At 43.3% G+C, this 25,458-nt stretch overlaps 1 protein-coding gene across 1 annotated transcript in view; it reads left to right on the forward strand.

Moving 5' to 3' along the window:
* SETBP1 (SET binding protein 1) overlaps window positions 1–25,458 on the forward strand; it is a 1,237,816-nt gene that overhangs the window by 232,229 nt on the left and 980,129 nt on the right. Inside the window, exon 2 of the mRNA XM_044087459.1 lies at window positions 17,129–17,736. Within this exon, the coding sequence (XP_043943394.1) occupies window positions 17,254–17,736 (483 nt within the window). The 5' untranslated portion in view covers window positions 17,129–17,253. The remainder of the gene's footprint in view (window positions 1–17,128; window positions 17,737–25,458) is intronic.

A 25,458-nucleotide genomic window follows, 5' to 3' on the forward strand; every position in this document is an offset into this window, starting at 1 on the left:
CATCTACCTCTATAGCCTTTCTCAGAGGCATCCCTACCAGGGACATCCTAGAAGCTGCTACCTGGAGTTCTGTACATACTTTCACCAATCATTATCATTTGCCAATTTTCTCTAAATCCAGAGCTGGCTTTGCCACTGCAGTCTTGCAGGGCTTTATAGCTGGCCCTAATGCTATCTAAATTCCTCCTCCCAACCATTGCTTTGGGAATCTACCCAAATGTAATGGCTGCAACAGTGAAACACAAAGAACATTGTACAGTTGTGTACACTTACCATAAATGTAGGTGTTCGAGTGTATTCACTGTTGCAGTCCTGGTTACCCTCCCTCCAGCCCCCTAACTTATTTTGACTATACCTCTACTTTCCTTTACTATGCTTAAAAGCCTTTTTGGTGTATTTGCTTTTTTTGTTGGAGGTATATCTTTGTACTTTTATATTTAATTGCTTCCCATTAGGGGGGCACCTGACATCTGGGGCAAGAAAAACTGATGTAATGGCATCAGCTGCATGTTTTATACCCCTGATGACCTGATGTCATGGAAGAAGGGACAGCAACCGACGCAGGATCCAAGACTTTGTTAAGCAGGCTGACTGAGGGCTACCTGCAAGCAGATAACCCAAATGTAATGACTGCAGCAGTGAATAGACTCGAGCATCTACATTTATGGCAAGTGTACACAACTGTACTTTACACATACTCAGAAAAGAGGACGTGCAGTTTACCTTGGATGTCCACAAACAACTCAGACACTAATCTTTCAGATTTCAAATCAGTTGTTCATTTCTTGTGAAGGTAAGAAGAAAGGACAACCTGTGTCAAAACAGAGTATTTCAAAATGGTTGCCTAAGCCTATTACCTTTTGTTATACTTACCACAACAAAACTACTACAGGCAAAGTCAAGGCCCACTCTACCAGGTCCTTGGCTACACCCACAGCTTTTTGGAAGGGGTTAGATTCTAGAAGCAGAAGCTTAGTGCTCCCCACATACTTTTACAAAGTACTATAAGCGTAATTCCTTCTGTGAGTCTAGATCATTCTTTGCAAGGATCATTCTCCGGGGGCTCCTGGAATATTCTCCTTCCACCTCCCAATTGTAGTAAGCAAGTGTAATCTAGCCATATAGCTAAGGCTACTACAGCAGTGATCAATATAATGAACATAGTAGAGTTATGTAAGTAAACCTACCATAACATCAGATGCTAGAATGATCACTGCTGCAGTATCTGCTCCTTTCCTCTGTCCTCCTTGTTTTTTGGTATTTTATTTATTTTTGTTCTTCCTAACTTTGTCCTTTCAAGGCTCAGCCTCCCTGTCTCTGTTGGCAGGAAAGCTCTGAAGGGCTTGGTGCCCAGACTTCAGCACCACTCGAGCTGCCTGACAGCTTGTGCTGATGGAAGATGCCTTGAAGCTTTGGAATCTGGCCGGTTGTTATATCCTTGGATATAATCCATGTAGTTAAGGCTACTGTAGCAGTGGTCATTTGAATATATACTGTTATGGTAAGTTTACTTACCCAACTGTACTTTCTTCCTTCTTTTGAAAGTCATATTTGGCTGAGTGGAAAATATATCCTAGTTGGTGCCAGACTAAGAAACAGTACAAAAACCCTTTTATGTTAGGCTTCTTTTTAAGCTTTGTGTGTCTGACATATGTCCGAACAATCCACGTATGCTGCACTGAAAACTCAGAAAAAGTGCAAAACATGGCATGTCTACATCTAGTGGAGTTTGAATATGTTGATCTGAACGAACCAGTAAAAATTAAAAAACAAAAGTAAAAGTAAATAGCCTTGGGCATTAAGAAGCCATGTACAGTGGATATAAAAAGTGTACACAACCCTGATAAAATGCCAAGTTTTTGTGATATAAAAAATGCGACCACAATAAATCATTTCAAAACTTTTCCCACCTTTAATGTGACCTGTAACCTGTACAATTTAATTGAAAAACAAACAAATCTGTTAGGGGAAAAAATATAAAAATAAAAAATGTACAATACGCTGGTTGCATAAGTGTGCACACCCTTAAACTAATAATGTAAGAGTGTTCAATCTCGCCGTTTGTTCTTACACACGGGTTCGGAGCCGATCCTCAGCTCCGAGTCGGCCGAATTGCAAAGCTCTGAATCTCAGAGAAGCTCGAGACCAGCCCATATCCCATAATCCTCCCTGCCATTACCCAGATCTAGTTTGCCGCTGCAACAGATCGGATCGAGGAGAGCTTGGACCAGATAGAAACTTGAGGTGTTGTTGATTTCTTCAGATAAGAATTCAAATTTTTTTCTTGTTGATACTTCCTTATAGTTAGTAGTTACTGTAGAAGTGCTGTGTGTGTGTGATATATATATATATATGTACCCATTTTTCTTCTTCAGGCACCTTTGTGGCCTAACCTTTTTTTCTTGGGTGTGGTTTTTTGTGAGAGTTTTATATATATATAAAACCTGTTTAGTATACATATATTGCTAGGATTAGTCATTTTTCCCTATTATTGTAGTTATTATCATTGTTACTGTACAATGTCAGAAAAAGCCAAATCTGGTTTTAAAAGATGTCAGTGTGGGCAGAAAATGTCCATTACTGACAATCATGCTTCCTGTGTCTACTGTCTTGGCCCTCTCCATCTCCAAGAGGATTGCTCTATTTGTCATTCCTTTAGCGGGAGGGTCATGACAGATAGACGCAGGAAGCTTATTGACAGAGAAGCTTATTGACAGAGAATTGTTGAAGCCGGCCTTTCAGGAGGCTTTGGACAAGTCGGATCAGGCTTCTAAATCCTCGAAGGGGTCGAAGATGTCGGAGCCCATGTCATCGGCTCCGAGTTCATCTTCTCGGGTTCGTTCGCCGGTTCCACAGATCTCGGGGCCGAGCGTCGAACATTTATCTTTTACTGAGCCCCAAATCTTGGAACTGGTGTCGGAATTGCCACCACCGTCCATTCTTCGGTCGGTGCCATCTTCGGCTTCTTCGACCTGTTCTTCCAGACCCTTGTCTGACACAGATGTGGATCGTGTCGTGCAGAAACTCATGGAGAACACGGCCCTTTCCAAGTTAATTGCAATTTCCTCCCAGTTGGTGTCGAAACTAGAAGGCCTCCCCATATCTCCAACGGGTCCTCCTTCGAGACCCATCCAGATCTCGGAGCCGGGAGAAGATGACCTGATGATAGTGGAGCCCTCGGTGCCAAAACCGTCCATTGCACGATCGACACCTTTGACTTCGACTCCTTCGGAACCGTTAGGGGAGTCGCGGAGCCGACGGTCTTTGCTCGGTTCCGGGACCGAGAGTCGTACCGACCTATCGGTGCCAACTCTCCCTCTCGGGGCCTCAGCACAGACTGGTTCGGCTCCGTCCTCGGGGTCGGAGCCCACGGCACCTAGTTCTGGGATGCTTCCATGTTTTTCGGAACCGGGGGAGCCCTTAGCCAGGGGTTCGGGGGCCTTTGACCTTATGAGGAAGGTATTGTCTGCACAGACAACCACATCATAACATCATATATATCACACACACACAGCACTTCTCCTTCCCCAAAAGGGCCACTTTCTGTTTCTGCTCCCACGATCCACACCAAGCGTCGAGCCCAATTGCCTCAGCCACCCACAGAGGGTTCCCCCTGTTCCTTGGAGACCTCACCAGAAGCCCCCTCTGATGAGGTCCCAAGGAAACGGTTGTGCAAGAGGAGGCACGTAGATTCCCCACAGGAATCTCTAACGTCTGACACCGACTTGGATGAGGCAGAGGGGTCCCCCAAATCACCCTCGGAGGATGTGTCATTTGCAGACATCCTGGAGATCTTGAAACAGAGGGGTGATTGGCAGTCCCTAGCCCCCACTGAGGATGAGTCGGTGCTGCTGAAGGCTTTTGGGGCTCAACCTTCTACCTCCTGGGTGACCCCGCCCTTCGATGAATTAATGGATTTGATTACTCGAAGGGCGTGGGAGACACCTGACACAGTGGAACCAGTACCTAGGAAACCAAACAAGTTCATCACTGCCCCCCAAGATAAATCTTATCTCACCAAGGGAGTCCCTGTCGACGCTATGGTGGTGGCGGCAGCCACGAAAAAGGAGATGTCTGAGTCTTCCTCATCTGTTCATCCTCCTAATAAGGATTCTAAGACTATGGACAGATATGGGAAGCGCATTTTTAGTTCAGCGACTTTTTCCATGCGTTCGCTAAACTACCTGACCCATTTCACACGTTTGCAGAGGGATCTCATCAAGGAGCTGACAGATACCCTCCAGGGTAACACAGATGCTGCTGTTTCAGATAAGGTAACAGCACAACTTAACACCCTCACATCCATAGTTAACTCATCCATGAGGCTCATCTCGTATGCAGCCGAGGGATCGAGTAGAGCTGCAGCTTCAGCGATTGCTCTTCGAAGACAATCATGGATGCGGCTATGCTCCTTTGCGGAAGCCTTCAAGTCTTCCTTTGCCAATGCCCCTTTTGATGGTGCCACACTTTTCGGGCCCAAGGTTAAGGAGACTCTCACTCGGTGCAAGCAAGAGGGAAAGACCCTGTCTGCTGTCGGGGTCCATTTTTCCGCTCCTACTAGACCGTACCCCAAAGGGCAACGAGGCAGAAAAATGTGGTTCTGTAAGAATCAGGGATCTTTCCAGACCACACAGAGTGATACCCCTTCCAGAGGCAGAGGAGGGGGTAGAAATGGAAGACGCCGCCCCAGCGGCAGAGGGGGTCTGCATAACCAAGGCGACAGGGATTCCGTCCCTGGGAAGCCTTTCCAGCACGCCTGAACAGAGGCCCAGCTGTCCTGCTCTGGAGGCAGTCGGGGGTCGCTTAGCTTTATACCCACTGGCCTGGCTAAACATTACTTCAGATTCTTGGGTAAAAAGCATTATAACCAGAGGATACAAAATCCCCTTCTTTTCAACGCCACCACTACAAAGTAAATTTCCAGACGTGCTACCCCGTCTGCGAAAACTAGCAGCTGTAGAAATTTCAAAGCTGCTCGAAAACAGAGTCATCCAACCAGTCCCGGCAGACCAAAGAGGATTCGGAACTTACTCAAGGTTCTTTTTAGTTCCAAAAAAGACAGGGGACTGGAGACCGATCTTAGATCTCAGCCATCTCAACAACTTCGTGAAGAAGGAAAAGTTCCGGATGGTCAGGCTTCAATCGATCCTTCCATTCTTACAGAAGGACGATTGGATGTGCTCTATAGATCTCAAAGACGCGTACTACCACATCAAAATGGCCAGACCGTCCAGAGATCACCTGCGCTTCCGGCTGGGGGCCAATCACTTTCAGTTTCGAGCTCTGCCCTTTGGACTCACCTCAGCCCCCAGGGTATTCACCAAATGCATGGCAGTAGTTGTGGCTCACTTGAGACGACAAGGATTCCGGGTATTTCCCTATCTGGACGACTGGCTCCTCACCGCCACCACCAAGCGTCGACTATTGCAAGCCAGAGACTACACAATCGGCCTTTGTTCCCACTTAGGGATATCCATAAACTTCGAAAAGTCTTGTTTATCGCCCTCACAGTGTATTTCCTTCATCGGAGCAGATCTAAATACACGATCGACACTACTAAAACTCCCCCCAGTAAGAGCTTCAACACTCAAACAGCAGGTCCTACTTCTTCTAGTCAGCAAGAAAGCCCCGGCCAAACTGGTGTTAAAAGTGTTGGGACTGATGGCAGCCGCATTAATTGCAGTCCCTATGGGAAGGTTACACATGAGGATTCTTCAATGGCTGCTCTTTGCGCAGTGGTCGTTCCAACACCTACCCCTAACGCACGAGATCAGGATAACAGAATCTTGCAGACGGGACCTCTCATGGTGGGTGCGCGACCAGAACCTCACTGTGGGTCGCCCGTTCATTCTACCCATTCCAACAGCCACAATAACCACGGATGCTTCCCTGATAGGGTGGGGGCCTTTTCAGGCAAGAACAGTCCAAGGAGAATGGTCCAGCATGGAGTACACTCTACATATAAATGTTCTGGAGTTGAGGGCAGTGTTCCTAGCGTTGCAACACTTCCAAGCCCTCTTACCTCTAGGGACAGTAGCAGTTCAGACAGACAACATGTCTGTAGTCTGGTACATAAACAAGCAAGGGGGAACCAGGTCTTACCCGTTATGCAGAGAGGCCATGAGAATTTGGCAATGGGCAGAGTCCACGGGTCGCTTTCTGATAGCAACGCACATCCCGGGGTCATCCAACGTCATTGCGGACAGGTTGAGCAGAGCCATCCTGTTACCTCACGAGTGGTCCCTAAATTCACAGACAGCGGAAAAGATCTTCCGCAAATGGGGCCGGCCTTGCTGCGATCTGTTTGCTTCCCCATTGAATGCAAAATGCAGAAGCTACTTTGCCCTTCTACCCCCTCCGGGGGATGTCCCCAGGGACGCACTGATACACGATTGGCCCCCGGGTCTCCTATATGCATTCCCACCTACTCCATTGATTCCCAGATTTCTACAGAAAGCCAGGAGCCTGGAAAGGACTATAATACTCATAGCCCCATTCTGGCCTCGTCAAATATGGTTTCCCTTTCTTCGAGCTCATCAAATAGAGGAACCGTGGATTCTGGACCCAGTGCCAGACCTGCTGACACACTTGTCGGGAGTTCCTCACCCGTCTCTACAGTCCCTCAAACTAGCAGCTTGGCTGCTCCGCTTCCCTGCCTAGCCAGGTCTCATCTACTCCCTCCATCAGTTCAACACATCCTAGTTGCTTCTCATAAAGCCTCTACTACTAAGCTCTATACGAGTAAGTGGAAACGCTTTCTATATTGGGCATCTAGTCAAAACTTAGATCCCTTGGTAGCTCCTTTACATAAAATTTTAGAATTCTTATCCATCCTTTTTCACGAAGGAGCTTCTACTTCCACTCTAAGAGTACAGTTGGCGGCTATATCAAACTTCCATATTGGTGAGGGAGGTTCTTCCATTATGTCTCACAGGCTTTGTAAAGCCTTTTTGAAAGGAACCTTCCGTCTTAGACCGCCTGTCAGAAAACCTTGCTTTCCATGGAGCCTGAATTTGCTACTGTCGCAACTCATGTTGCCGCCTTTTGAACCTGCTTTGTCATGCCTCCTAAAGTTCTTGTCGTGGAAGACGCTGTTTCTCGTTGCCGTGACCTCAGCTCGTAGAGTCTCAGAGCTGCAGGCATTATCGGTCAGACCACCTTACCTGATATTCCACCCAGACAGGGTTTCTTTGCATACAAATCCATCTTTCCTTCCAAAAGTATGTTCAGTTACGAATATTAACCAGTCTATAGAACTCCCTACCTTTTTCAAAAACCATACTAACTGGAGTATATGTTGCACAAGTTGGATGTCCACAGGCAGCTAAGATTTTATTTAGACAGGACCAAAGCTTTCAGAAAAACGGATCAACTCTTCGTCGCTTTTGCAGACAATAAAAAGGGCATGGCAATTACTAAACGTACACTATCTAAATGGCTTGCTGACTGTATAACATTTGTATACTCTAAATCAAACCAATCCTTACCAAACAAACCTAAGGCCCATTCTACCAGATCTGTTTCCACCTCCTTAGCTCATGCGGCTCGCTTGCCTTTGGACACTATTTGTGCAACAGCCACGTGGTCTAAACCACATAATTTCATCACTCATTATAGAGTGGACAAGGTCTCCAAGGATAGGACATCATTTGGTTCCACTGTGCTTAGGAACGTTCTTCCATGAGTCACTCGGGGTCACGGAGCTAGGGACGCTACCCGTGTGTAAGAACAAACGGCGAGATTGAACACTCTTACATAAAGAAGTTATGTCCTTACCATAACGTTCCATGTAGAGTGTTCATCTCGCCTTTGTTCTTACATTCCCCATGTGTTTGGAAGAACTGGTAGGATTAGAGTCTGATCGACGTGTCTTGACCCTTTGCGGGGTATATGGTCCCGTGTGTCATGGGATATATGCTTAGACCATTAGTTATTGTTATGGTGAAAGAGTGTCTCTGAATGGCTGAAGAGAGTGTATGCTTCTAGCACCACAGGTGTTGGATCCTTTCGTCTGGTTTGCTTGCAAACTAGATCTGAGTAATGGCAGGGAGGATTGTGGGATATGGGCTGGTCTCGAGCTTCTCTGAGATTCAGAGCTTTGCAATTCGGCCGACTCGGAGCCGAGGATCGGCTCCGAACCCGTGTGTAAGAACAAAGGCGAGATGAACACTCTACATGGAACGTTATGGTAAGGACATAACTTCTTTTTTTGTTGAAGCACCTTTTGATTTAATTACAGCATTCAGTCTTATTGGGTACACACCTGCCATCAATTAAAGAGACTCTGATTAACCCCAATAAAGGTCAGCTGTCCTAGTAGGGTTTCCTGAGATTTTCTCAGTTGCCTGCTACAACAAAAGCCATCAAAGGGATCTCATTGCTAAAAGGTATCAGTCAGGAGAGGGGTACAAAACAATTTCCACAGCATTGGATATACCATGGAAAACAGTGAAGACAGTCATCAAAAAGTGGAGAAAATATGGAACAGCAGTGACATTGCAAAGAACTAGACATCCCTGCAAAATTGATGAAAAGACAAGACAAAAACTGGTAAGGGAGGCTGCCAAGAGACCTACAGCAACATTGAAGGAGCTGCAGGAATTTCTGGCAAGTACTAGTTTTGTACTACATGTGACAACAATCTCCCGTATTCTCCATATATCTGGACTGTGGGGTAGGGTTGCAAAATGGAAGCATTTTCTTACACAGCAAAACATCCAGGCCCAGCTAAAATTTGCAAAAAGTCTCCCAAAAGCATGTGGGGAAAATGTGTTCTGGTCTGATGAGACCAAGGTTGAACTTTTCGGCCACAGTTCCAAAAGGTACGTTTGGTGCAAAAACAACACTTTGTATCACCAAAAGAACACCATCTCCACAGTGAAGCATGGTGATGGCAGTATCATGCTTTGGGGTTGCTTTTCTTCAGCTGGAACTGGGGCTTTAGTCAAGGTGGAAGGAATTATGGACAGTTCCAAATACCAGTCACTTTTGGCCCAAAACCTTCAGGCGTCTGCTAGAAAGCTGAAGATGAAGAGGAATTTCACCTTTCAAGACAAAAATGACCCCAAGCATACATCCCAATCAACAAAATAATGGTTTCACCAGAAGAAAATTAAAGTTTTGGAATGGCCCAGCCAGAGCCCAGACCTAAATCCAATAGAAAATCTGTGGGGTGACCTGAAGAGGCCTATGCACAAGAGATGCCTTCGCAATCTGATAGATTTGGAGTGCTTTTTCAAGGAATAGTGGGCAAATATTACCAAGTCAAGATGTGCCATGCTGATAGACTCCAACCCAGGAAGAATGAATGCTGCAATTAAATCAAAAGGTGCTTCTATTAGTTTAAGGGTGTGCACACACAACAAAGTATTAGTTTAAGGGTGTGCACACTTATGCAACCAGCATATTGTACATTTTTTTTATATTTTCCCCCTAACAGATTTGTTTGTTTTTCAATTGAACTATCGCCCTATTAGCCTGACGAGCCTGGTCTACAAAGCCATGGAATGTATCATCATGGAACTCATAAAGACATTGGTAACCTCCAAACTCTGGACCCCACCCTGTTCGGGTTTGTGAAAGGCAGATCATGCCTTCTGAACCTGATTGACTTCTTTGAGGCAGTCATCAAAGCTATAGACGAGGGTAAGGTGGTTCACACAGCCTATCTTGACCTCGTCAAGGCTTTGGACACCATCCCCCATTCTGGAATTATAGCTAAACTCACTAAACTAGATCTAAATCCCTATGTCACAAGATGGGTTGCCAACTGGCTCACTGACAGAAACCACAATGTAAAAGTTGCAGATTCCAATTCTGACTTCAAACCAGTGACAAGTGGAGTACCACAGGGTTCAGTCCTAGGACCTCTCCTGTTTGGTATCTACTTCTCTGAAGTACAGGCTAACACAGAAGGCCTCTGGCTAACAAAGTTCGCAGATGATTGCAAACTAGGAGCCATAGTTGAGTCCCCAAATGATGTGGACATGCTATAGAAGGGCCTCACTGAGACAGATGGCTGGTGTCAGAGGCATGGCCTCAAGCTCAATGCCAAAAAGTGCAGTCATCCGCTTTGGTAAAAACTGTGCCCATGTACTACCACATAAACGGCAATCTACTTAACGCCGAATGTTTGATAAGAGACCTTGGGACCCAAGTGGACAGTAGTCTCTCCTTTGATATTCACATCGCCACAGTAATCAGGAAATCCTTCAATGTGGCACACCTCATCACAAAAGGGTTCTCATCCAGGAAAAGAGAGGTCATTGTTCCCCTCTACTTGGCACTCATTAGACCCATTATAGAGTACAACGCCCCTTTTGGAATGTACCTCACAAGACATCTGCAGCAGCTGGAAAGGCCACAGAAGCACCTCACAAAGACGATTACTGGTCTCAAACAGATGCCCTACACTGACCGTCTCAAAAAACTCCAGCTTTACTCTGTAGCATATTGTCTACTCCGAGGAGATCTCTGCCTAACATACAAAGCTATGTTAAACCCAGAGCTGTTGGACATGCTACACCTAAAGAAAACCCAATCCCTCCGAGCTACACGCTCTAGGGACCTAAACCTTTTCACCACAATAAACAGGACATGTTGGAGGGATAGATTCCTGTCCCAGAGACTTCGTATACTCTGGAACAAGCTACCCATCTATGTCAAGCAAAGTTCCTCATTGGCACTCTTCAAGAAAAATCTTGATGAGTGGATGGGAAATAGGAAATACACCCCGGGGATCACTTCTGTGGCTCTGCTCCACAGGGGCACAGGAAATTAACTTTCTTGGGTGTGTAAGCCAGGGAACCTTGTTGGCTAGGCTTACTTAGGCCCTTGGGCCGATAGCCTAGTACCTACCTATGAACCTATGAATTGTACAGGTTATAGGTCACGTTAAAGGTGAGAAAAGTTTTGAAATGATTTATTGTGGTCTCATTTTTTTATATCACATTAACAGGGGTGTGTACACTTTTTATATCCACTGTAGCTGAAATACCAGTATGTCCTTCAAAGATCATTTACGTATATCACATGGGCCTGCATTACAGGCTGCTTAAGGTATTATAAAGTGAAGACTCTAGCTTTGCTGCATTTTTCTTGTAGTTTTTACTAAATAGTTTGTATGACCTTTCTACCCTTTGGTTCAGAAATTGTTTAGGATATTTCTCAGTTTCCCTAATGGTATGCACATCAAGCTTATTTTTAAGCTCTTTTTTTAAAGTGTGAGCAAACAATCCATATATGCTGTACCAGTGACCTCAGAAAAAAATGGGCAAAGCATGGCATGTCTATGGCCAGTAGGGTTTAGCCTAAGTGCATCAGTAAATACTTACAAAAGAAAACACAAGAAGTTGTGAGCATTTTGAAGGTGTTTAGCTGAAACACTGATATATCCTTAAAGTGGTTTGCTGATGTTTTGAAATGTACCTTTACACTACAGCATGTAATGTGTAAACTCTCGAACAGCACTTCTCTCCATCAGGAAACGTTTTGGCCATCACATTTGTATTTAAAATTAATTTAAAAATTTACGTTTTACTTGCACTGACATCACTGAGGAAAGACAAGGAAGTTTAACCTAAGTGACATAGGCACAGGAAAAGCATCTGTTGCTTCCTTAGAGTTTAATGAGCACACCTCTGTGCATGCACTAAGGTGCCCTGTTAAAGTCAATAGCCACAGCTCATGTTAGCCTATAGTAACGTCACAACTGGCAAAGCTAAATTTTTTTTGTGCCATGGTTTATTAAAAAGTTTTCAAAGCTTTTTATTAAAAAAATATGGTCAAAAAAACTAAGGAGGGGCAAGTTGGAGAATACATCTCAGCACTTGACTCATCGAATGCTGCAATGTCGCAATGTGTATAGAAATGTTGGCAAATCACTTTAAGGGGTCATTTGCATGTATCCACTGGGTCTCCATTACAGTAGGTGTAATGCATTGCACAGTGAAGAGACTGTGTGTGCTAGGGCTTTCTTGTACTTTTTATTAGTGTAGTGGGGTTCCTTTTTATGTTTTGTACTTCTGATCTCTTTATTTCTAGTTATTTCTTATGTGTGGGTTTTGAAGCATTTAGTTAAGTTTATTCATATAAAACAAAGCAGAACTTCTGGTGTTGTAGGTCTGGCATATCCTGAGAGAACCAAAAGACATAATGCTGTAAGGTACCATGGGAGCAGCAGAAAAATAATAGAAGTTGTAACCATAGGTAGATCTTTAGTTGTATGTGGAAGAGCCCTTTGGACTGATCAGAGGGAAAGGTGGTACACACAGCCTACCTAGACATCGCAAAGGCCTTTGACACCATTCCTCATTCTGGTATTATAGACAAGCTAACCAGCCTGAACATAAACCCCTACGTCACAAGATGGGTTGCCAGCTGGCTCACGGACAGAACCCACATGGTAAGAGTTGCGGGAGCTAGGTCTGACTCTAAACCGGTTTCAAGTGGCATTCCCCAGGGCTCAGTCCTAGGACCCCTCCTGTTTGGCATATACTTCTCAGAGGTACAGGCAAGTACAGGAGCTGACCAAGTTCACAGACAACTGCAAACTAGGGGCTATAATTGACTCTCCGGCAGACGTAGACATCCTCTAAAAGGGTCTCACTGAGACGGACACCTGGTGTCAAAATCATGGCCTCAAGCTAAATGCCAAAAAGTGCATAGTCATCCCCTTTGGAAAAAACAGTACCCACAAACTACCACATAGGTGGTAGTCCCCTAAATACGGATGACGTAATAAGGGATCTGGGGACCCAAGTAGATAGTAAACTCTCCTTTGATAATCACATTGCCAAAGTGGTTAGAAAATCCTTCTACATGGCACACCTTATCACAAAAGGGTTCGCATCCAGATCAAAAGAGGTCATTGTGCCCCTCTACTCATCGCTCATCAGACCCATTTGGGATGTATCTTACAAGACACCTGCAACAGCTGGATAGACCACAGAAGTACCTCACCAAGAGGATCACTGGCCTCAAACAGATGCCCTATGCAGCTCGACTGAAGAAACTCCAGCTTTACTCGGTTGCATACCGCCTACTCAGAGGTGATCTCTGCCTGACATACAAGGCCATGTCCAACCCAGAACTGATGGACATGCTCCACCTAAAGAAAAGCTTATCCCCTCGAGCCACACACACTAGGGATCTAAACCTCACCACAACAATAAATAGGACATGCTGGAGGGATAGATTCCTGTCACAGAGACTTCCCATGCTTTGGAACAAGATTCCAATCTGCATTAGGCAGAGCTCCTCACTAACAGTCTTCAAGAGAAACCGTGACGAGTGGATGGGAAACAGAAAGTTTACCCCAGGGATCACTTCAGTGGCTCTGCTGGACGGAGGCACAGGGAACTAATCTAAGTGGGCAGCAAAAGCCAACACATTCTGGCTAGGCTTGTAAATGCCTTCGGGCAGATAGCCTAGTACCTACCTATGAACCTGAGCCAGCTGCTCTTTTACTTTTACATTTGGTTTACTATAAATGTAAGGAGTGGAATATTAACAGGCGGGATTAGTTTACTAACCAAGCAAGCAGCAACCACTTTTGAACTGTGATACAGCTAGCATAAGGTGGAAGAGATTCATTTATGTCTAGTGTCAGAGTTAAGCTGCATAATTGTAGAGGTAAGTCACATGCTGCAGCTGGCTGTGAAGGAGGGCTCACATTTCTTATCTCTATAATAAGATGTCGAGTTCTGTAAAGAATTAAATTACATGTATAGTAAAAGAGTTAAGAAGGTGGAACATTTGTCTGTAGGGTTGCCAGGTTTCTTTGTGGCTAAAACTGGACTAAAGTCACGCCCCTCGCATCACACATAACCCCACCCATTCCCACCCCCTCTCCCGCCCATGCCCCACCTATTTTGTGACATCACAGTGACATTAGCTGATGGGACCACCCACTTTGATGACTTAAGCCGTACTTAAAGGGGAGAAAAGAACACAGGCGGCACTAATTGCACTGCTAGGCTGCTGCAGATGTAAGTACCAGTATTGATGAAAAGTGTCAATATGGTGCATTTTTCTCCAGTTATTTATTTTCTATGTTCCTAAACCTAATTATGGATGATCCATGGAGATAAAAGGTCAAGAGCTAGCAGCCTGTGCACATGGTGGTAAATCTGATTAAAAAAATCCAAAAAAATGTAAGCAGTTATCTTTGCTATTAGTTTTGATTTACCCCATAAGATCATTTAAGTCAATAACATCACTTTACTGCTCATTCAGAAATGATGATCTTAACATTCCCTTGCATTTTGAAAGTTCTGTCAAATACTGTTTGTACTGGGGCGTGGGACAGGTACTCAGTTGTTAAGATGTAACATATTTTCCGTTTCGTACTTCGGATTAGGAAGTTTCAGTCCTTGGCTGCACCTGTACTGGGTGGGGGTCAATTGAGCTAAGTGTTACTGCCCCTAGTGTGATATTTCAGATGCTAGTACTTAAGATCTTGTACTGGGTCCGACTGACCTCCCACTCTTTTTCTTTACATGTCACATATGCAAAAAATGGGATAAAGGGGTTGTGGATGAATGGATTTCTAACAGGTGACATGTTTTATGTTACTTTCAAAGTATACGTCATAATCTCAGAAAAGCACACATACTTTAAAGAGTTTCATTAATGTTTTTCTATATCGCACCAAAGTTGCGGGTTAAAACAGGTAACTTCCTACAACAATGCGCTCTAATACAAGTTCACGAAGATGCAGACTGGACCGCCGCTATGCAGTTGTAAAATGGCAATAAGACTGAATGAAAGATGACTCAAGCCTCTAGATCTAAGAAAGATGCACGTAGGAAAAGAAATCACATGCAGCTAGCACACTTGCCATTTTCTGAACATGGCAAAGAGATAGTTTTATTTTTCAATGTGGTCCCTTGCGACAGAATTAAGTAAAAGCAAAATAATGTTGGGTAACTGCAAGTGCCCAAAAAGCAAGATGCACAATTTGTTTCATGGAATACGGTTCAACATAGTAGATGAGGATAATACAAATCAGGACGTGTTAATTGCTAGCAGTGTTACACTGCATGGTGAAGTTCTAAAATCAGTCTGAGTGTACTACAATGCAACACTGGGCAATGTTGGCAGAGTGATCGAAAAATAGCAAGGTGAGGCCGATGCCAATGAGGAGATGAAAACAGACTCAATATATGAAAATATTTACTTGTAGTATCCAAACAACTCCACGAAAGCCACCACACGAACTCTGCAGCAAACACTTCTTTATTGACCTAGGTTTCGTCCTTACGAACTTCTTCAGAATACATACTATCGTTTCAACTCACCCATTTTATACATTGTCAAATATTGAATAATTACTTAATTGATAGCCTTAATTTCCCGCAATAAACCCTTGCATTTTGAAAGTTCTGTCAAATACTGTTTGTACTGGGGCGTGGGACAGGTACTCAGTTGTTAAGATGTAACATATTTTCCGTTTCGTACTTCGGATTAGAAAGTTTCAGTCCTTGGCTGCACCTGTATTGGGTGGGGGTCAATTGAGCTAAGTGTTACTGCCCCTAGTGTGATATTTCAGATGCTAGTACTTAAGATCTTGTACTGGGTCCGACTGACCTCCCACTCTTTTTCTTTACATGTCACATATGCAAAAAATGGGATAAAGGGGTTGTGGATGAATGGATTTCTAACAGGTGACATGTTTTATGTTACTTTCAAAGTATACGTCATAATCTCAGAAAAGCACACATACTTTAAAGAGTTTCATTAATGTTTTCTATATCGCCAAAGTTGCGGGTTAAAACAGGTAACTTCCTACAACAATGCGCTCTAATACAAGTTTACGAAGATGCAGACTGGACCGCTATGCAGTTGTAAAATGGCAATAAGACTGAATGAAAGATGACTCAAGCCTCTAGATCTAAGAAAGATGCACGTAGGAAAAGAAATCACATGCAGCTAGCACACTTGCCATTTTCTGAACATGGCAAAGAGATAGTTTTATTTTTCAATGTGGTCCCTTTGGACAGAATTAAGTAAAAAAAAAATAATGGTGGGTAACTGCAAGTGCCCAAAAGCAAGATGCACAATTTGTTTCATGGAATACGGTTCAACATAGTAGATGAGGATAATACAAATCAGGACGTGTTAATTGCTAGCAGTATTACACTGCATGGTGAAGTTCTAAAATCAGTCTGAGTGTACTACAATGCAACACTGGGCAATGTTGGCAGAGTGCTTAAGCATTTTAAATCTTGCTATAAGATTTCTTTTGTCACTGCTTGGTAGTTGGTAGGATAATGATAGCTAAAAAAATACTGTTTTCCCACCGTGGAGTACTGCCTTCCAGTGATATCTCTACAATCCGTATAGCAGAAAATAAAATTTGTCCATTTGTATTACATCATTGCCACTTAAGTTAATGTATGTACTGTCTAAACTATGTAGCTACCAGGAATACTGAAGTTAAAAGCATTTCATTGTTGTGTAGTAGCTAGTAGTGTATCGTACCGCTCCCGTTCGAGCTGGATACATTTACTTTCTCCTTTCCTCTGGCGGCACAAAAAAAAACTGGACTTTATGAGTTTAAATTTTTTAACTGGACAATTTGTCTGAAAACCGGACAGTTCGGTCAAAAACCGGACAGCTGGCAACCCTATTTGTCTGATTAAAACTGCCATTTCTGTTCTGCTGTACTTGGTTTAGATAGAATTGCTTCTTCAGTTTTCAAGTCTTGAATTTAGTGAAACACATTTTAATAATTGTAATGTTTTGTTTGTGTCTGTACTATATGTTGTAGTAAAAGGCACTAGCCTGTCAGATTGCTGAATTTTTAAGTGAGTTTTTTACTTAATTTTTCTTACGAAATGTTGAAAGCATAGCTCCATACGTTACCTGTTTCATTATAGATGCTTTATGCCTATTGTTATATTTTACAGATTTCAATTTAAACTGTTTTAGTGTTTACCTATATTCAAATTAAAGATGTTACATCCAAGAACAGCTTCTGAATTTATTTTGTTTTACAGACGGGAACGGTTATGCGGCTTTCATAATAATGTCATACTGTTTGCATAATAACTATCTTTTTGTAGTGTTGTATGTTCTCTTTTTTTCACCTGGTAATTCCTGTTTTCTCTTATTTTTCATTTTACAGTAGAAAATACTAGCTGCCATACAAGTCTTGAAGAGTTTGAATTGATGCAGCTGTAAATTCTTTACTTTGCTAGAGTTTACAGTTTGGATTCAGTACTCTCTCCTGCAAAATTTATTGCAGTTGCTATGGAGCAAAGAGAAAACCCTGTTGGTTCCAGGCAGAAGGATGCTGAAACAAATTTCACATCAGTTAATGCTGCTAAAGCAACTGTCATTTCCAGCTGCCCTCGTGGAGTTATAATGCCTGCTTCTGGAACAGGGAAAAGTGTTAACATGAATGGGGAGAAAGCAGATGAAGAAGAGGATGACCCAGGGTCCTTGAGGGATGTAGACTCAAATTCAAATGCTGACAGTGAAAAGTGGGTGCCAGGGGATGGTCTAGAGGAGCATGAATTTTCAATCAAAGAAGCAAACTTTACTGAAGGAAGTCTTAAACTGAAGATACAGACTACTAAAAGGGCCAAGAAACCACCTAAAAATCTGGAGAACTATATCTGTCCTCCTGAGATTAAAATCACTATCAAGCAGTCGGGTGAGCAAAAAGCTGCAAAACCTGGGAAGACTAGTAAAGCTGGAAAAGAAGAAGATAGAGGACACGCAAAAAGGAAGGTAAGCCAGTTTTTGACAATGTATATGAATATTGAATCTTTATTGAGGGCTAGGTTTTGACAATGTATGTGAATATTGAATCTTTATTGAGGGCTAGGGTTTAAGTGTTTCTGTCAGTAGTGGTGGTAGACATATTTGTAAAGCTATTTTACTTTAAATCATAATGTGTTGTACAGGTAAATGCAAGTGCTAATACAGTGAGACAACGTGTGATAAGTGATGCTCATGTATGTTGTTGAGTGATAAGTGATGCTGTTTCTTGCTTCCACATCATGAGGGCAAATTCTCTGTCACCCGTTCTGATGCTGACTGTGATTCACTTGCTGATATATTAGCAACAGAAGGCTGCAACTTTTATAAGCTACTGCCAGTGAAATTTGTAAAATAAGAGCATGTGGGGAGGGGGTGGGGGGTCATTGCAAAGACAGAAATACACGTGTGTTCATACAATTGGCACATGAAATTCTACAAAGTAATTTCAGCTTTTGGGTACATGGTACTTTACGCATGTAAATGCATGGGTAGTGTGCAGTTTGAAGCTGGCATACAGTTAATACCCAGGTTCTAGTATAAACGTAAAGATTTGGTATTATATTAAGCTGTTCCCATCTCTTAGCTGATCTTCCCTCTGTGTTACTCTGTGGTGTATTATTCACATTTAAATAGATTTAATGTTTAGTGCTTCAGTTAGACTAAGCCATTTCTTGCTGAGCTGCAAATAATGTGTTATGCGTGGCATGATTACTCCTTGATCTCCACAAACGTTTTTCTGATGAGTCATTGGTATTAAACCCTCTCTGGTTAAATGTATACACTGTCATGTTATAGTATTTTTAGACTTGTTTTTGATAGCAGTCAGAACATATTTTTTTATCTTTCGCTCTGTAACTTCTGTTGCATTGATTGAACAGCACATATGTTACATCATAATTTCTCTTTTCCTAGCTGATGTGTGTAGAAAAGCTAAAACAGATGTTAAAAGCAGAAGCAAATTTACTTTTAATGGTGTCAGTAGACCACTGAATTAAGAAAGGTGTTTTCTTTGATAGGTTATCATGCTATGTTTTAAACCCATTTATTTTATTTTGTTAATGATGTTAGGAACCAAGGACATTTTTCAACCTTAAATTGGGCCCAAAGACATGGATGGGTACATGATTCATGAAATAGTCATGTGTAAACATGGTCAATTGTATATGGCTGAATGCATACATCATCAGTAAAACTTGGAAGCAGCAGTGATGAAAACAATGCTCATTTCTGAGAAAAACACTTCTTACGTTATAGTCTGTGCATGTCCTAAAAAGGTACAGAACCTAGCATGAGACATGTTTATAAACAATCCAGAGAGAAGTGTAAGAGAAGGAAGGCACTGACAAGAGAATGTATCACATGAATAGATAAGAGGCAAAAGGATTTGTTTTCCAGCTGCTAAGTGAAAAGGGTATTCCTGTCCACTATTTCAAAAACAGCAACGTTTGTATTCTTGGTAACTGTGTATTCATTGTTAACGCATTCTGATCTCAAACTCAACAAATCATTATATTTATGTGTGCACTGTACTTAACATGTAGTAGAACCACAGAACAGGGCTGCTCGAACTCTGCTGAGCAAAATGTATAGCAGCAGTCTTTTTTTTCCCAGTTTGTTCCTTTGGCAACAATTAACTGTCCTGAATGTTGTTCCAGCAATGCAGACAGAAAAATATGCTTGTGATCTCGCCTCATAGAATTTCCATTTCATGGCAACATTTCCGAAGTAATGCTTTAGTTGAAGAATTTGATTATGACAGATGAGTACCATGACAAATTTCAATTCTGAATCCATTTACTGCTGCAGTGTAGAATGCTTACATTGCTCACTTGTTTGACTGTCGCTATGATTCTTTTCTTGAACTGCATGAGCTGAGAGTGTCAGACTCAAAAGCTGCATGACACAACAAATGAATTCAGTGTTACAGGGTTCAGGGGGTCTTGGAAGTGTTGCTAAATCATTTGTTTTCATCACTCTTTTTACAGTGAATAAGAACACACTAAGTTATATAGTCAAAAAAAATTTTTTTATTAAAAATTTGCAGGAACTGTATTGTCTTAATTCAGTATATGCCTGTGTAAATTTGCTATTTCTGCAGTGCTGTACTGGTTAATTCCAGTGCATTAAGTGCATCTTTGTGAGTTGTAGTGAAGCTGGCATTTATACATTAGCTCAGCAAAATTCTGCTGATTACAGCTGTGGTGGTCGGGCCATAGTGCAGACTGTATGAACTATTAGTATAAGATGGTCTGTTAAGATGCTTTCTGTCAGCAGTGTGGTGGATCATAGCAAATTTAAAACTGTAGTGTTAAGGCTTTGTTATTTCTTTTTCTTTCAATGTTACATTGCTTCATGGTCATCAGAAAGGTGAGCAGTGCTTTTTGCTGTTACAGATAGTGGCATGAGAGGAAACTAAATGTGTTGCAGAGTAATTCATTTATATATACCTTTCAGATTATCTGTGTATTAAGGATGCTTCTGCAGAGTAAGTGAATCAATTGGATCAGAAGAGTGTAGCAGATAAAGAGACACTCGTTATCAGTTGAGATGGTGTAGGTGGGCTTAATGCAAGCCTATTAACAAGTGTGGGAAAAACACTGGGAAACTCCAGGAATTGTATATGGGCTTTTTTTTTCTTTTGTTTTGTAGAACGGGATCTTGTATATGCTATGCATTTTATTTTGCCGTCACCAGTAGGAGCAGATTTGCTTGTGTAAGAGGCCAGGCTAAAATAGGTTGCAGAGTCAGATGCTGTTGTACCTGATGTTCATCGTGCATACAGCTGCAGTCATAACAGATGGGTTCTCCTGCCGTCAGGCGGGTCCTCGGTCGGCCGAATTCCAAAGTCTAGGTCCGGCGTCGGTTGTCGTCGCTTCTTCCCTGACGTCAGTGCGACAGGGGTATAAAGGAACCAGCCAACGCCATTTTCTTCAGTCTTTCTTGCCGCGCGGTGCCCGAAGCAGAAGCAGTTCGCAAGTGCCGGTCGGCCAGCTCCTGAGATTACGAAAATTTGGAAACCGAAGTCTTCTTGAAAGCCAAGTACCCGTTAGAAACTTTTCTTGCCTCAGACCGATGTCAGACAAAGTTAATAATTGTATTTCTTGTGGGAAGCAAATACCGCATGAGGATTTCCATTCCCTCTGTATACCTTGTTTAGGCCCAGACCACAACGTCTCGGTCTGTCGCTTTTGTGCTACAGTCAACAAACGCACCATTAAGCGTCGGGCGGAGTTCGCCCAGCATTATTTTGGGAAAGCATTTAACTATATTATGTCGTCGGATACTCCGACTCCAGTTTTGTCTAAAAACGCAAAGATAAGGACCGACACACGAGGTCCACGGCCTCTACCGACACCACGCCAAAGCCGACTACACGTGGTCCGGTTCTCAGCGAGGCGCCTACGCAGCCCCTGACTACCGATGACACTTCTTTGGCGGTGTCTCCTGTGCCCCAGGTCACAGGCTCCTCGGCCCACACCCCGACTACAGATACCGAAGCCACTCTTGTCGTTGAAACTCAGAATGTGGACAGGTCCACCTCCACTCAAGGTGTCTTCAGACCTTCCTCTTCTTTCTCCATCAAGGCTTTCACTAAGTCTAAAGCAACCATGCACTCTAAGAGACAAGCTACACAGGGCCCATCTCCAGGCCGCATGCCTAAGAAACAGATGCTTAAAATGGCTGAGGATTTAATTACTCTTATCAGAGGTTCTCAGCTCCCACCGGACAAAAGGCCCAGAGTGGAGGAAGATTCCTCCTCCTTTGATCAGGGCTCCATTATTTCAGAGCACTCTGATGATCAGGAACATTCTTACTCCCCTTCTGAAGATTCTGATGCGGAGGAGTCCATCCCTTCTGTATCCCCCCCTGAGGATTACTCATTTGGGGAAACTTTGCATACTTTAAGGGAACACTTCCACTGGGAAGGCCAGGATTATTCAGATTCCAAGAAAAGGCTTAGGGAATTTCTCTTGCTACCTCAGCACAGGCCTCTGGCTATACCTCCTGTCTTGGACATCCTAGATGATGTTTACTCGGAGGCCTGCCTTAACCCGGACTCTCTACCTCCAGCTCCAGTTAAGCCTGACAGGTACTACAGGGTTCCTGACTCACACCAATTTCTATACAAAAGCCATGCTGCTGACCCAGAAACCATCTCACAGGGCCCCAAGGGAGTTAAGGCCTCCACTGCTAAAAATCCATTACCTTCCGAGAGAGATTCCAGATCCTTAGAAAGGTGGGGAAAAAGGTATATACCTCGGCTACCTTAACCATGAGGGCCTTAAACTGTCAGTTCCATATGCTAAAATACCAGCAGTTTTTGTTATCACAATTGAAAAGTAAAATGTCACAACCTGAACAACCAGACTTGAAGGAGTTGCAGGATTTGATGCACAGTGCAGAACAAGTGGGTAAGCATACCTTACAATGTGGTTTTGATGTTCTAGAGGCCTCATGTAGAGCTGCTGTTACAGGATCAGTCATACGTAGGCATGCCTGGCTCAAGGAACAAGCTTTGCCTGATCATGTCAAAGCTAAATTACTAGACGCCCCTCTTCAAAAGGATGTATTATTTGGTGCTAATGCTGAGGAGGTATTAAGGAAAATAGAGGAAAAGGCTAAATCAATGCAAACTGTGAAAGATTTTCTACAGGTACAACCCCCACGTTTAGTAGAAATTGGCCTTCCAAAAACTGGTCCTTTCCTGCCACGGACAGACCCCAAAGAGGCAGATACAGGCGCCCGAGGGGCAGAGGACAATCCCAAGGATCGTTTAGAGGCAGACAATGGCAAGCTCCTACACAAAGAGGTGGTGAGGATAACTCGCAATCTTTCAGAAAGCAAACCCAATGACTTTCCCCTTTGCATGCCAAGCAAGTCTCAAATGGCAGCCCCTTAGGAGGAAAGCTGGCATTATTTTCAAAAATTGGCATATTGTCACAAAGGACAAATGGATCCTGGACATTATAAACAGAGGCTACAAATTCCATTTTCACACCCTTCCAAAAATGAGAGGCATGCCAAACCTGCCACACAATCAAAGGGCAGAGGCACAAAGGCAAATTACAGATCTCATAAGCATGAAAGCTATTCAAGAGGTACCTACGCACGAACAAGGTCAAGGTTTTTATTCCAGGCTATTTCTGGTACCAAGGAAGGGAAAAGATTGGAGTCCTATTTTGGACCTATCCATCCTAAACACATTTCTACTCGTACCAAAATTCAAGATGCTCACTCTACAGTAACTTCTTCCCATGCTGGGCAAGGAGTCTTGGCTGGTAACACTGGACCTCAAGGAGGCATACCTGCATGTCCCAATCAGACAAAATTGCAGAAGGTACCTCAGATTTCTTGCAGGTTCAACCCATTATCAATTCTCTGCATTGCCCTTTGGCTTATCTACTGCGCCCAGAGTATTCACGAAATGCCTGGCATCAGTAATTGCCTACTGCAGACTTCAAGGGATACAAATATACCCCTATTTGGACGACTGCCTGATCCAAGCGGACAGCAAGCACATTCTTCTGAAACATCTGGCTTATGTAATAATGTTGTTGAGCTCTCTGGGATACACAGTCAACAAAAAGAAATCAAGGCTAATACCCTCTCGGAAGATAATTTTCCTGGGTGCCAATTTGGACACAAACACCCAGATGGCCTACCTCACGCCAGAGAAGCAGGGGCAACTAATTTAATACTTCAGAGCACTAGCAAATTGCACCAGGCTGACTGCAAGGAAAATCCTGCAGGCTCTGGGATTCATGGCATCTTGCATCTTACTAATCCCATGTGCAAAGCTGCATATGAGGAAACTACAATGGTACCTGAAAAACATATGGTCTCAACACAGCCACAGTTTGGAAACAATAATACCACTAATTCCATGTCTGCAAAAGGAATTCCTGTGGTGGGCTCAAGCATGTCAAACAAACACAGGTCTTCCATTCAGCAAGCCTCAAGCAAATCAAGTCATCACAACAGACGCCTCGGACTACGCCTGGGGGGCGCACATGACAGATCGGTGCATTCAGGGCAAATGGTCCCAAAAAGAAAAGCACCTTCACATCAATCAAAAGGAAATGCTAGCAGTAATAAATGCTATTATAGCTTTCAAGGACCTTCTACAACCAGGTCAACTATTGATAAGAACGGACAACACCACAGTTATGTGGTACATAAACAAACAGGGAGGAACACATTCTTACCCCCTATGCAGAACTGGCCATGTCACTTTAGAACATGGCCATGGACTTACAAATGGAATTACAAGCACAGTACTTGCCAGGCAAGGAAAACACGCTGGCAGACAACCTAAGCAGGAATATGACAGATCCGCACGAATGGAAACTGCATCCAAAAGTTTTTACAGAAATAATCCAAGAATGGGGAAGGCCAGACATAGATCTCTTTGCCTCCCACAAAAATCACCAATTGACAAAATTCTGCTCAAGGATTTTCCATCCAAAGGCCTGGAGAGTGGACGCTCTCTCTTTCAGTTGGACATCAATGACAGTTTATGCCTTCCCACCTCTTCCTCTGCTGCCCAAAGTTCTATTGAAAACCAGAGCAGACAGACCAAAGATGATTCTCATTGCTCCGGACTGGCCAAGGCAACACTGGTACCCACTCCTGAGGAGCCTGACGCATTCCCACCATGGACCCTGCCTCTAATGCCTCTTCTTCTGACTCAGCACAGCTTCAAAACTCTTCACAGCCAGCTAAAAACACTCAATCTAGCTGCATGGAAGATTCCTTAGCATCACAACAGGCCCTACTCTCCAAGGAGGTGCAGGATGTCATTTTGGAGGCCAGAAGGCCATCAACTAGAAAAGCTTACTCCGCAAAATGGAAACGGTTTTGTGTCTGGAATGAGAAAAAGGGCCAGGATCCTGGAAAACTGAATTTACCTCAAATACTACAATATTTGGCTGAGCTGCTAAGCAGTGGACTTTCATTCTCCTCCATCAAAATCCATGCCTCAGCCATTTCTGCAATATACAACACTGATCCACCTTTATTTTCTCACCCTCTCTTAAGACAGTTCCTCAGAGGGGCTAAGAATCTAAGACCTCCAAGAAAACAACCAATACTTGCTTGGGATCTTAATTTCATTCTGAAAAAACTGACCTTGCCTCCCTTTGAGCCAGCTGCCTCATCAGATTTGCAATATTTGTCCTGGAAAACAGCTTTCCTTCTGGCTATCACCTCAGCTCGTAGAGTTTCAGAACTACAGGCTGTCATGGCTGTCCAGCCTTTTATCATCTTCCATCAGGACAGAGTTTCCTTATGAACCAACCCGTCCTTTATGCCTAAAGTGGTATCCAGGGTAGCTTTAAATCAGGCCATACATTTACCTACTTTTTATCCTACTCCTCAAAACAAAGGGGAGAGATTACTACATTCCTTGGACATCCACAGACAACTGCGTTATTATTTGGACAGAACAAAGACTTTCAGAAAATCAGAACAGCTCTTTGTGTCCTATGCTGTAGGAGCTCAAGGGAAGCCAATTTCCAAACAGACAATCTCAAAATGGATAGCCCGCTGCATACGCTTTTGCTATTCCTTTCATGGCAAAACTGAACCTACAGGCATTAGAACCCATTCCACCAGGGCCACAGCCACCTCTGCAGCTTTCCTCAGAGGAGTTCCTTCCAAGGATATTTTGGAAGCAGCCACTTGGAGTTC

Source organism: Protopterus annectens, chromosome 1.part1 (assembly GCF_019279795.1).
Source record: "Protopterus annectens isolate FY-2018-M chromosome 1.part1, PAN1.0, whole genome shotgun sequence".
Classification (NCBI taxonomy): Eukaryota; Metazoa; Chordata; order Ceratodontiformes; family Protopteridae; genus Protopterus; species Protopterus annectens.